General features: G+C 38.3%; 1 protein-coding gene across 2 annotated transcripts; it reads right to left on the bottom strand.

Moving 5' to 3' along the window:
• Positions 1-4,643: 4,643 nt before the first annotated feature.
• PCLAF (PCNA clamp associated factor) lies at positions 4,644-12,783 on the bottom strand. 2 transcript variants are annotated; one of them, XM_019441817.2, is made up of 5 exons: positions 12,580-12,783; positions 12,194-12,274; positions 10,216-10,378; positions 6,407-6,444; positions 4,644-5,659 (listed from the first exon to the last, which is right to left on the bottom strand). In XM_019441817.2, the coding sequence occupies exons 1-4, from the start codon at positions 12,623-12,625 to the stop codon at positions 6,432-6,434; spliced, it is 303 nt and encodes a 100-aa protein (XP_019297362.1). In that variant the 5' UTR covers positions 12,626-12,783; the 3' UTR covers positions 4,644-5,659; positions 6,407-6,431. The 2 variants fall into 2 exon arrangements, with proteins under 2 accessions (XP_019297362.1, XP_019297361.1); XM_019441816.2 differs by lacking the exon at positions 6,407-6,444.
• Positions 12,784-13,051: the final 268 nt, after the last annotated feature.

Raw genomic sequence — 13,051 nt, 5'->3', positions numbered from 1 at the left:
TTAAAAAATCTTCAATGCTACGAAAGCTTTTTCAGGCACTTGGTTCTCCTGTGACAGCCTCTGAAACCGAATGGTGAGAAAAGTTTTGTCTTCACCTCTCTTCTGTGAGGATTGCATACGTTTGTGTACGATCTGGAAATAACCTCGCTTAAATGGAGGAAAAACAACGATTGGCTATCAATCGAGTAGAATAATTCTGATCCTTAAAAATGAGAAAAGGTCAAAAGAAGCCAGTAATCAAACTGGGGAAGGAGGAAGACGTTTAATCCTCCACTCAAAATAAACTTTCATACCTACACTGTGGAGAAGGAAAATGTTAGGAGACCTCATTTATTCTTCTGTCAGGGTGATCTGGGTTTTGAAAGTATTTGAGGAAACTATGGGCTATCATAAAACCCAATATGATTAATCATATCTTTAGAAAATTGACCCGTAACAGGGGTGTGTTGAGGTGGTTTAGTGGGTTAAGCATCTGACTTCCGCTCAGGTCGTGACCTCACAGTTTGAGTTCCAAACCCATGTAGAGCTCTGTGCTGACAGCTCAGATCCTGGAGCCTGCTTCAGATTCTGTGTCTCCCTTTCCCTCTGCATCTCCACCGCCTGCACTCTGTCTCTTTCTCTCTCTCAAAAGTAAAATAAACATTTAAAAAAATAAAAAGAAAATAAAAAAGAAAAATGACCCATATCAGTGGTAGTTAAATATTCAGAGAAATGTAGTTGAGCATTCAGAAAAAAATTAGTACAAATCTTGGATGGACTTACTTATCTTGAATATGTCTGCTTAAAACAGTAAAGCTTGGGGGCACCTGGGTGGCTCAGTTGGTTAGGCATCCGACTCTTGATACCGGTTCAGGTCATGATCTCAGGGTTGGTGAGTTCAAGTCTTGCACGGGCGCAGAGCCTACCTGGGATTCTGTCTCTCCCTGTCTCTGCCCCTCCCCTGCTCTCTCTCTCTCAAAATAAATAAATAAACTTAAAAAAACAAAAAAAAGGCAGTAAAGCTTGAGTAGCTCCTGAATCTGTTCTCTATTCCATGGCCATGAATGTGCTTGCAACTGCTGGCCTCATTTTATTGGTCATGATAGCCTCTTAGTCACCAATATTAAACTGTTGTTCACCTCATCTGAGGCAGAGGAAATGAGCTTTGGTAACTTAAAAGAGAGCAGGTCTGTTGGTTTCCTGTACACATGAGACGGCATGAAATTGGTTTACCCTAGACAGTTCAGCAAAAGCTTTAGGAAATCACTTGAGAATCAAAAGTCAGTAGTAGGTGGTTTACCCTTGCCATGGACATGCAAATATGTGAGAGTATACACACACAAAATTTTCAAGTGGAATCTGAATACACCCAGTAACTAATAGCTGCTTTTAAAGGAGTGCCTGGCTGGCTCAGTCAGTAGAGCATGCAAGTTCAAGTCCCACGTTGGGTATGGAGATTACTTAAAAAAATAAAAATTAAAAAAACAAAAAAACAAACCTGGCTGTAGGTGGATGACAAGTTTTAAACCTGTGACATGACAAAATAGATGATAGCATTTCAATTGCCAACAGAATAAAAAATTTAATTAGAAAAACAAATAAAACTATTGAGCCCAATGAGCAATGATTTATCTAAAACTATGGTGGACTTAGATGTCTCTAAACCTTAAAACATGATTATGGTAAATGTGCTCTATAGAAAGAAATACTTTATTGGGTAGTTAAGATTAAACGTAGTAGTATAGAAATGCAGGTTCCTGTGCATCATTCATTTTTCCCACTGCCTGAGGAAATGAGTTATTAAAGCATTCATTTAAATCCTCTCTTCCTACAGTTCTATTTTACAATTCAGCTGCTTTTGTATAGGTGTATGAATAACTCGTTTAACTACTAACTGGTCATCATATAACTTCTATAATTCTATCATTTTCAGCATAGTCATTGCTTGGAGACCTCTAAAGTTGTGCAGCAAAATCCACACCTAAAACTAGCTATGTGGGTTTAACTACATTTTTAGGATTTTGTGAGCAGTACTGGAGGAGTTTTCTTAATATGAACCATAACTAAGACAGTTCTCTCAGATCTGGGCTAGATGTCAAATAGCCTTCAAAGTCAGAACAGTTCTTTCATCCTGTAGATCAATATGGGACCTCTGGTCTTTTCCCCCAATCTCTTGAAAGCTTTTTTCATTTTTTTTTTAATTGTCCCTTGTAATCATTTAAGAAAATTAGGGTATCATGGGCTCCTTGGTGGTGGAGTTAAGCGTTGGGCTCTTGGTTTTGGCTCAGGTCATGATTTCACTGTTTGAGTTTGAGCCCCACATCGGGCTCCATGCTGACAGTGTGGACCCTGCTTGGGATTCTCTCTCTCTCTCTCTCTCTTTCTGCCCCTCTCCCGCTCTCTCTCTTTCTCTCTCTCAAAAATAAATTAACTTAAAAAAATTAGGATCTCTAACATTTATTTTTTAAAAACCTGGGGAGACTAGCTGGCTGTCAGAAGAGCATGCAACTCTTAATCTCCGGGTCATGAGTTTGAGCTCCACATTAGTATAGAGATTATTTTAAAAATAAGTAAAGAATTTTTTTAAATGATTAAAAAAAATCTAACACTCAGGGGTGCCTGGATGGTTCAGTTGGTTAAGCGGCCAACTTCGGCTCAGGCCATGATGTCACAGCTGGTGAGTTAAAGCCCCACATTGGGCTCTGTGCTGATAGCTCAGAGCCTGGAGCCTGCTTCAGATTCTGTGTCTCCCCCTCTCTCTGACCTTTCCCGGCTCATACTCTCTCTCTCTCAAAAACAAGTAAACATTAAAAAAAAACCCACTAACACTGTTACTCAATAATTAATATTTAAGTATTCCTAAAGTAAATTAATATTTAAATATTCTAAACGATACCAAAACTAGAGTGTAACAGTTAGTGAATACTTGGGATCAGCTAGAAGAAATGTAGCCCAATTTACTACTTAAATGTCTAAGCAATATATAACACAAAAGACATAGCTCCTAACATAAGGACTCACTTAAGATACATGTGATATAAACAATACAATGTTTAGCCTTAGGAAGAGAAGGCTAAAGGCTAAAGATGTAATAGCTACCTTGAAATACCTAAAGGTTGTAATGTGGAAGGAGTAAGTTGTTATGCGTTATTTCAAGGACAGAACCAAGAGGAGGGGAATTAGAGAAATTCTAATTTTTAACTCATAACATTTTTCATAATTAGAGTTTCCAACTAATAAAACAGTTCACCTAATGAACAGCTGTAACTGGCTTTAGTTGAACAAGACGAGTTCTTGTTCAATGAAGTTTTGATTTAGTAAGGATCTCTTCCACCTCCATATGCTATCCTCAAAGGTAAAAAGAACCATTATAACAATTTTGGTTGGACCAAGGCCCAGCTGAACATTCGATTTTTCCAAAAGTGAATTAGCATGACATATTCTAAGTACAGTGAAATCTGTAAGCAGTGTGTGTATATATATATATATATATATATATATATATATATATGGAAAAGTTCAGTTAATTTAGGCTTTATTTTCTGCTTTTTAAAAAAATAAGCATTTGTCCATAAATAACTCTTTGAGCACACTGTACAACTCTCACTACAGCATTGCTCTTCCTTTGTGAAATTAGATAAACACAAAATACATATGATCCTCACAATGTTCAAAAATCCCAGAAAAGTAGTTTTAATCACTGGCAAAGATATTTACACTAGTATTAATAATTTTAACAAACCATGGGGCGCCTGGGTGGCTCAGTCGGTTGGGCAGCTGACTACAGCTCAGGTCATGATCTCATGGTCTGTGAGTTCGAGCCCTGCATCCGGCTCTGTCCTGAGTGCTCAGAGCCTGGAGCCTGCTTCAGATTCTGTGTCTCCCTCTTTCTCTGCCTCTTCCCTGCTTGTTCTCTGTCTGTCTCTCTGTCTCTCTCTCAAGAATAATAAACAATAAAAAAAATTTTTTTTAATAAATAAATAAATAAATAAATAATATAACATAATTTTAACAAACCAAAGAGAAAAACCAGATTAACTTTGTGAAGGGTATGAAATTACAAACTTAAGTTTAATTATCTTTTTAATGTATAAATTTTATTTTTTGATTCAATTTTCAATGGAAACAGGGAGTCTGTACTTCCCTTATGTTTAGAAGAGGCTAAGTTGCCAATCTTTCACAAAAGTTTTGACAATGAAACAGATTACATGGAATCTTTGCCTAATTAAAGTGAGACATCATCATATGTTGTATATTTGGAAAGACTAGGTACTTTAGGTCAAATTTCTTTAGAAACAATTACATATCAGTATTAGACTTCATTGCACACAGCACCATAAAGTTTCTCTCTCCATCAGTGAAAACTAGCAAATCAGATTTCATATCCATCAAAACTTGACTTTGATAGAGTTGGTTTGAGCTACTCCTTAATAAGAAAACTAATTATCAAGGAAGTACTAAGGATAAAAACTTGGCTCTCAATTTGGTAACATTCTGTTTAATATCCATCTCTAAAAGACAAAGCAAAAAAATATAATCTACAATCATCAAAACTTAGTTTGGAAGTTGATAAAATCAGATCAATGCACTGATTTGTATTTGGAAGGAAAAACAAAGAACTATCTAGTAGGAGGTAATCTTAGGAAGCACACAAATGGATAATCTATTGTGAAAATAAGTATTCATTTATTAAAAACAAACTTCAAAAGAACATACTTGTTAAAACATGGTAAACTTAGACAACAGAATATCAGGAAGCAAAAAGTGTGATAAGGAAGCAAGAATATCAGTTACTAAGTTATATTATACCCACCTCTTTAATTATACCCCTGGTTATCTTAAAATATATAATGGTAGCTCTAAGGACTCTAGACCTACCTCTGGATTTATGGCATGATTTGCCTTTTATGTTTTATTGATTTCCAACTTGAAAAGTACAGGCCCAAAAGGTTGTATTTTATGATACTGAATCAAATGCATTTCTAGGAAAATTTCTCTCTTTTAATGTAGTCTATGAAATCTTCCTGTCTAATTCTAAAATTCTTATTTTACCTGCTTTGTTGTTGTTAGAAACTTTATCAACTGTTTAAATCCTCAGGCCATATTGCTCTTAAGGAGAAGATACATAGCCATCCAAATTTCTTCAACATTGCATCTTTGGCCCTCTTTCTTAAAAAGGGTTAGGTTCAGTTTAATTAATACTGAATTTTTTTAATGTGCAAAAATCTAACTCTGCTTCTTAAAGCAAATAAAAGGAACAAAAATACGGCACCATTCTAATAATCAAACGCCAATAAAAATGGCAGCAGTACAAAGATCTAAGAAAATCTCAAATACAGCAGATTTGTAATTAGAACACCATTCAATGATTAATTTTTAGCAAGAAAAAGAAGCTTAATAACAGGTAAAAGAAATCAAATACTGCGTTATATTGAATACCAAGGTAAGTAACCATAACGAATCTTACAAATTCTCCAATATCATAATTACTTGCTTTTGAGTAACTCTATATAAGCCTCATTTTTTAAATTAAATGCCTATTCAGCAAAGCTAATTGGAACAAATACATTTATCCAAATTTACATCCTAGAATAATAAACAGGAGACATTAGTCAAGGATGAATTAAGAGAGTTCTATTCTTTTTCGTCGTCTGTGTGATCAGGTGGCAAAGGACGTGCTCTGTGAAAAGAATAGAGAACTCAGTCACCTGAATATCAACTGCTAAAAAAAAAAGTTATCAACCTATATAAATCATGAAGCTTAATAGTGCAATGGGTCTCATCAAGTGAATAGAAATGAGAGAAAATTAAACTCCATTAGTTGACCAACACCTAAAAATTCCAAGTACCAGAGCAACAAAATCTTTATTTTACTTGTTAAGTTGTCAGATGAGTGTTTCTCCTTTAGGATATATTGCTATTTTTATTAAAAATGGAATCTCTAATTCTATAGCATCTTCTTTCAACAGGTTAAGTGGATTAATAAACAGTATAATCAATCCTTCATACAGTAAGGACTGTGTGATAATAAAAAAGCAAAAAAATTAACCAATCCATTTGAGCAGAGAAAACATACCAAGTTGTCATATTTAACTGTATGTCCTTTTGAACCATATAAACATATTACCTAATTGGAAAAAATCTCAAAATTGGTTAAGTTTGCATATGGTAGTTGCAGCTTTTGAAAAATAATTTACATTACCCCAAAGCCATTTTGTACTCATTACACTTTTTATAGAGGAAAGTCAATTAAAAACTTCACCATAATTCAGAATTTTAGAGCTGATGAAGATCTGTGAGATCTATTCTGAAATAAGCAGTTTTCAAATTAGATCCCATAAGCCTAAATGGTCATAGAGCTAGGTAGTGAAAGAAGGAAGCTAAAACAAAGGTATTCTAACTTGGTATGAGACTATCTTTGACTTACCTACTATTAGATTACCAAGAGGTCTTCATTGTGTTTTCCTGGAAGTAAATCAAGTTAACAAATGAACACGATCATAAGCCAAGCATACTTTTGGCAAGGACCTGCTGTACTTTACGTATCATAGTTCTTTCTATTCAAGGTGTTAAGTAGATAGTTTTTCTTGATTCTGAATTCCCTCCCATGCAACTGAAAGGAGTTTTACCCTGCCTCTGTGAGAAAAATAAAGCCATAGGAGTAGCTATGTTTCAGATTATAAATTAGGGAGTTTATAGCAGAATCCCTTCTGATAAACTGATAATTTATTATCTACTATCAAAAATAAATCTATTGATTTACTATCAATAAAGAGATACAACTTTCTTCAACAAACAAATCTAAGCAAGGGGCCTAAAGGAATAATATAAACCTCTATTACTTAGTTTTATGTCACAAATTTTATTACACCATGGATCAAAATTCTTTATGAGAATATATGTGTAATTTTTCTCCATATAATTGAAAGCCTATAGTATAGGTTTTATTGTTATGATGATCAATGTAGTCATATTTGGCTACATTGCCAAATATTTTGTTTCCTTAGTAGAAGTCACAAATAATTCAAGAGGGTTGTAATATATTCTAGACCTAATATTGACTATTAGCCTGTCATATCAGAATGAGAAAGAACAAGGTACCAAACAGTGACAGGGAACTGGAATAAACTTACAGGATCATGAAAGCAAGTCTATTAAAATCCAAAATTTAGTTACTGTTCTATAGTTTGATATTCCTTTTAAATATCTCATAACAGGGGAGCCTGGCTGGCTCAGTCAGAAGAGCATACAACTCATGACTTCAGAGTTGTTAAGTTTGAACCCCATGTTGGGTGTAAAGATTGCCAAAAAGGTATGCCTGGTTGGTTCAGTCCGTGGAGCATTGATGAGTCAGCCCGTGACTCTCGATCTCGGGATTATAGGTTTGAGCCCCACATTGAGTGTAGAGATTACTTAAAAAAAAAAAAAAAATCTAGGGTGCCTGGAGGATTAGTCAGTTAAGCATCCAACTCTTGATTTCAACTCAGGTAAGGATATCATGGTTCATGATAAGCCCTGCATTGAGCCCCATGGAGCCTGCTTGGGATTTTTCTCTTTTCCTCTCTCTCTCTCTCTGCCCCTTTCCCACTTGTACTAAATAAATAAACAAACAAACAAATAAATAAATAAGGTTTAACTTGATTTAACACTTTTTTTTTTTAATGTTTATTTATTTCTGAGACAGAGACAGAGCATGAGTGGGGGAGGGACAGAGAGAGGGAGACAGAATCAGAAGCAGGCTCCAGGCTCTGAGCTGTCAGCACAGAGCCCAATGCAGGGCTCGAACTGACAAACTATGAGATCATGACCTGAGCCAAAGTTGGTCGCTCAACCGACTGAGCCACCCAGGTGCCCCGATTTAACACATCTTAAGCCTATTATGGCCATACTGGATACTGTAACATTTAAGCATCAGTGTGTGAAAACGTGAACCAAAAATTTCATGGAGTGTCTATTTCTTTAAAAAAAAATTTTTTTTAATGTTTATTCATTTTTGAGAGACAGAGACAGAGCTTGAGCAAGGGAGGAGCAGAGAGAGGAAGACACAGAATCCAAAGCAGGCTACAGCCTCTGAGCTGTCAGCACAGAGCCAGACATGGGGCTCAAACTCACGAACCGTGAGATCATGACCTGAGTTGAAGTCGGAGCCAGCCAGGTGCCCCTGGTCACATCATTAATTTTCAATGTTTGTCTCTCTTCAGTCTTGTACGTGAAACTCCCAGCAGATTTAATATTAGCATTTGTTATCTGGTGAAATCCTTCAGATTCTCTGTAAGTCAGTCCAATTGGGGACTCACATTTTCTGTGTTAATAAAGAGTGGAATTAATAGATCTGATGAAGACCTATGTTTTCCTTGTCACATTGGACTTCTAGTTGCCATATGGATTGGGCTTTAGAATATGCAATGGTGAACAATAGAGTTCTTTGGCCTGGGTCTAACAGTAGAAATATAGAAAAGCAAGCAAGACCACAAGGAAAATGGCTGCTAACTGTAGGGCACAGGTGGACATTGTGGGCTCAGACAGAGGACCCGGTATACTAGTTAAAGGAACGCGTGAATAAATCTGTGTCAATAGAGCAGTGCCAGAAGCAGCAGTCCCAGACTGAGCATGGCCACCATTCCCTTGCCCACGTTGGTCACTGTGCCCTGGGTCAGACTTGCTGCTTGGTGTGCTGGATGATCACAGGCTCCTGGCTGGTACAGGAGAGAGAGCTAGCAGGGTCTTAAATTGAGGGGCATAATGACAGTGATATGGCACCATGTGGCCACCCATGCTCACCATTCCCCATACCTCCAGTCAAATAATTTGTGTTTGAACCGCAACTTTTCCAAATTGCTTAAAGAGCCTGGATCCTATTATTTATAAGTCTATTTTTTACAAAGCAGCTTTCCTTGGCCTCTTTTTTTTTTTCAAGTAGCATTATTTTTGTCCCAATTCTTAGAAGTATGTTTGTTGTTGAAAGTTGGTAGCACTGAATGAGTAGGAGGAGAGGTTTTTACCCAGAAATAATCGCTATTGATACTTGGTATGTTTCTACAGCATAAAAATTGTACTTTTGAGTGCTGAATTTTTGCTTAACCTCTGTCATGAGCATATTCCTGACACTAAAGGCTTAAAAGCATGATTTAATAATCTTCTTTAAAAAGCGTGTACACTCAACTTTGTATGCATGCAGTTTTATTCCCACCTTGTTTTATTTTTAAAAATAAATTTTTTACGTATTTTTAGAGAAGTTGGAAATAAAAATACGTATTTTTACGTATTTTTAGAGAAGTTGGAAAGAAAATACACCATGGTGTTAGTTGTGATTTTCTAAGTGATGCAAGTTTCTGGATTTTTTTTTTTAAATTCTTTTTTTTTAACGTTTTATTTATTTTTGAGACAGAGAGAGACAGAGCATGAACGGGGGAGGGGCAGAGAGAGAGGGAGACACAGAATCGGAAGCAGGCTTCAGGCTCTGAGCCATCAGCCCAGAGCCCGATGCGGGGCTCGAACTCACGGACCGCGAGATCGTGACCTGAGCTGAAGTCGGACGCTCAACCGACTGAGCCACCCAGGCGCCCCTAAATTTCTGGATTTTCTAACCTTTCTACATTGGTTATTTATTTCTTATAGAGGCTGAACTAGTGGTTTTTTGAGGTGTGGACATAATAGAATTGATGCTAGATAAACCAACATAGAAATTTCTTTTTTGAAAAAAGATTATAAAAAATAGACAGTAAAAATTAAATAAAGACAGGAAGTTCATGGTTAATAATATAGCACTTATCTTCTGATTGGGAACTGATCCTCTTTGGGTGACTGAAAGGAGTAAAAATAATACCTTTTACTGATGTTTGAAATTCGGGAGTGACTTAGAAGAGAGTAGTACAAGTTTGAAAAAACCTCTGGTTTCTGTTTTCTTATCTTTTCAGGGAGAAACTTCAAAGTTACTCAATTTCCACTTATCTTTTATTTTCAAGAATATAAGTATTTTCAGGCACGTGGGTGACTCAGTCGGTTAAGCATCCAACTTCCGCTCAGGTCATGATCTCACAGTTTATGGGTTTGAGCCCTGAGTCCGGCTCTGTGCTAACAGCTCAGAGCCTGGAGCCTGTTTCAGTTTCTGTTGTCTCCCTCGCTCCCTGCCCCTCCCCCACTCGCACTCTGTCTCTCTCAAAAATAAATAAAACATTAAAAAAATTTTTTTAAAAATGTAAGTATTTTCTTTATATTCCAGAATGTGAAACTTACTTTCTTTTTGCTTTTCCTAAGCCACTGCTTCCTGCCTCTTCAGGAATTCGATTCTCTTTGTCAGAATCTTTAGGGGACAGCCCAAAGAATTCTCCGATTCCTTTTTGCCACTTGGGAGTTGGGCGCACACAAACTGGATTCCCTCCGGCATACTTATTTTCAACTATAAAATATAAACAGATGGAAGTAAGTAAGAACTAAGGATACAACTGCCATTCCTTAAAGGGAAACAATTCTTTAACATCAAATCTAAAGAGTATATGGTATTACATTCATCTTAAAATAATTAGAAAACGTGAGATGACAAATAACTATTCAAATAGTCTTACCCATTGTCATATTAAAGCATGACACATTTTTTCCTAATATGAGGTAGCACGGTGTAGTGTGAACCACCAAAATTTTACTTAACAAAGTCATTTACTTAAAGCACCTGTGAAAGGCAAAACAAATATACAGCAGTGTGAAAGTTTCCACAAAATTAGGTTTCACTTTTCAAAGCTCTTGGCTCCTTTTCAGTTCATAAGGTAAATCCAAGTCCTGATTTTTTTAAAGTAAGTTCTACGTCCAATCTAGGGCTTGAACTCATGACCGTGATATAGTCACATGCTCTACCAACTGAGCCAACCAGGTGCCCCGATTCCTGATTATTTTAAAACAGTAATATAGAGGAAAAATTTCTGCCTCCTAATGAAATAATGGTTAGAATAGCAAGATGAGCAAATTACTGAGTCACTACATCGATCTTTTGCTTTAAACACATTTGTCACAAACTCTACCAGTTAAAGAAAACAAAAAGGGAACCTGGGTGGCTCAGTTGATCAAGAGTCTGACTCTTGACTTCAGCTCAGGTCATGATCTCCAGGTTTGTGAGTCTGATCCCTGGGTCTGGCTCTGTGCTGACGGTTTGGACCCTGCTTGGGATTCTCCCTCTCCCTCTCTCTCTGCCCCTCCTCTGCTTTCTCTCCCTCAAAAATAAATAAATAAACTTTAAAAAAAAATAGAGATCTTTAAAATGCCTTAAGGGGTGCATTTGGCTAACATAAGTTCATTAAGGGCCTATTCAGCTGACTCTGGCAATACAACAGTGGACCAGACAATGGGATGTAGCCCTAACTGGAATTTAATGGTACAGGGTATGGAATATTCTCAATAAATTCATCACCTTTAAACTTTTGACCTACAGCTCCTTTATATCTAAAGAGAGCAAATTATTACATACATGCATATATTTTTGGGTAAGTTGTTTCTAATTTGGAACAGGGGGAAGTTTAAGTTAACTTAAGAACCCATGAAGTTCTTCACAGTGCTTTCCTGTATGTTCTTAACTAGGCCTTGTGGAATTAATCTTCCTAACTGCTCAACTTCCTAGGAAAGGAATGAGGCACCAGATGGCACAGTATTTTCTCAACCTCTCCTTGCACAGAAGTAGTGTGAAGCTATTTCATCGGGCCAAGTTTTCCCTCCTAATGTCCCAAAGGCGGTATCAGGAGCTGCACAGTTGGAAAACACACACACACAGACATCATGCCAAAAAACAAACAAAAAAACATGCAGAAATGAAAACAAAAACGTTTAAGCTAAGCAGACAACTTGATTAGCACGGTCAACTACTAGATTTATTCTTAATCTAGTAAAAGAGAGCTTAAATAGCCTCCTACAAGAAAAGGACATCTGTCAGTATTAAAAATAAAAACGCTAAACTAGGAAAGAAAAACAGGTTTGAAGATAAATCGTGTCCATCCCTAACCCTGAGGCCTGAGATTCTTTTCCTTGTGACCCCCACCTTTACCCCAACCTGTCAGGCAGCCAAAACCCCCTCACTGTATCAGAGGGCAAGAAAGAAACTCGAGTGTGAGAATCTCAGGAAAATAAATTCCAAGGTGGGTCAAGGGGCTTGCAGGTCAGGAGAACTGCGGTGCCCGGCCTGATCCTCTTTGGAGAAGGTTCCTCCAGAGGTTGCAGGGGCGCTTTTTACCTTTCCTCGACGAAAGCGATGCGGAATTACTGGCAGAAGTGGAGGAACCAAGCACCTTCCTGGGGGCTCGAGAAGCCACCACTGTGGAGAGGAAAGGAGGCATTCAAAACAGGGCTGTAAGGTTCCGACACCGAGTCTCAGTGCCACGTTCTCACCACGGTCCCCGACCCCGCCACCTGGTGAGGAGAGCCCCGCGATGCAGTACAGCAGGCCAACCATCCCCTGGCCGTGCCGCTCCTCCCTCTTGGTAAAGGGGCCAGGCCGCTGCTTCCTGAACGGCTGGACCATTTGGCTCAAAGGGCGGTGGGGAGCCCTGGCCTCTCCCGCTCGCAGCGGGGCTGCCGGGAGAACCCCCTGCCCCCCACTGCCTTGCTCAACCTCCTCACCTTTTCTGTAGGTGCCTGGGACACTGTCCGCTTTAGTCCGCACCATATTCAAACGCGAGGAGAGGGGAGCAATCAATGACTTCCCAACCGAGGGTGTTTAACTGGACAAGGACCCGAAAACGAATCTCCCGCCACAGTTTATATTGGTCTCTTTCCCGCGCGCTCCACGGACTCTCCCGGGAAGCCGCTCCCATTGGTTCCGCGCCGTACCCCCGCAACCAATCGCCAGTGTCCAGCGATGACAGCAACGAGGCTTGGCTCAGTACCGTCCCGTCCATCAACTTTGCAGAAGCTTGTGATTCGTTCCCGCCCCAAGTGGGAGGTGCCAAGGTGCTTTTTCGGGGCGCCCCAAGAGTGAGTGCTAAGATTCTAAGTAAGGGAAATGGACCTGCTTAGAAAAGAAGACCCAGGAAAGACAGCGAGTTACATTTCTTCAAAAGTTACCACAGGGTGAAATCCATGTAATTGACTC

Source organism: Panthera pardus, unplaced genomic scaffold, assembly GCF_024362965.1.
Source record: "Panthera pardus isolate Hobbes unplaced genomic scaffold, ASM2436296v1 HiC_scaffold_24, whole genome shotgun sequence".
In the NCBI taxonomy this organism is placed as follows: domain Eukaryota; kingdom Metazoa; phylum Chordata; class Mammalia; order Carnivora; family Felidae; genus Panthera; species Panthera pardus.
Note: the sequence above shows the minus strand (reverse complement) of the source record. Positions and strands in the feature narration are given on the sequence as shown.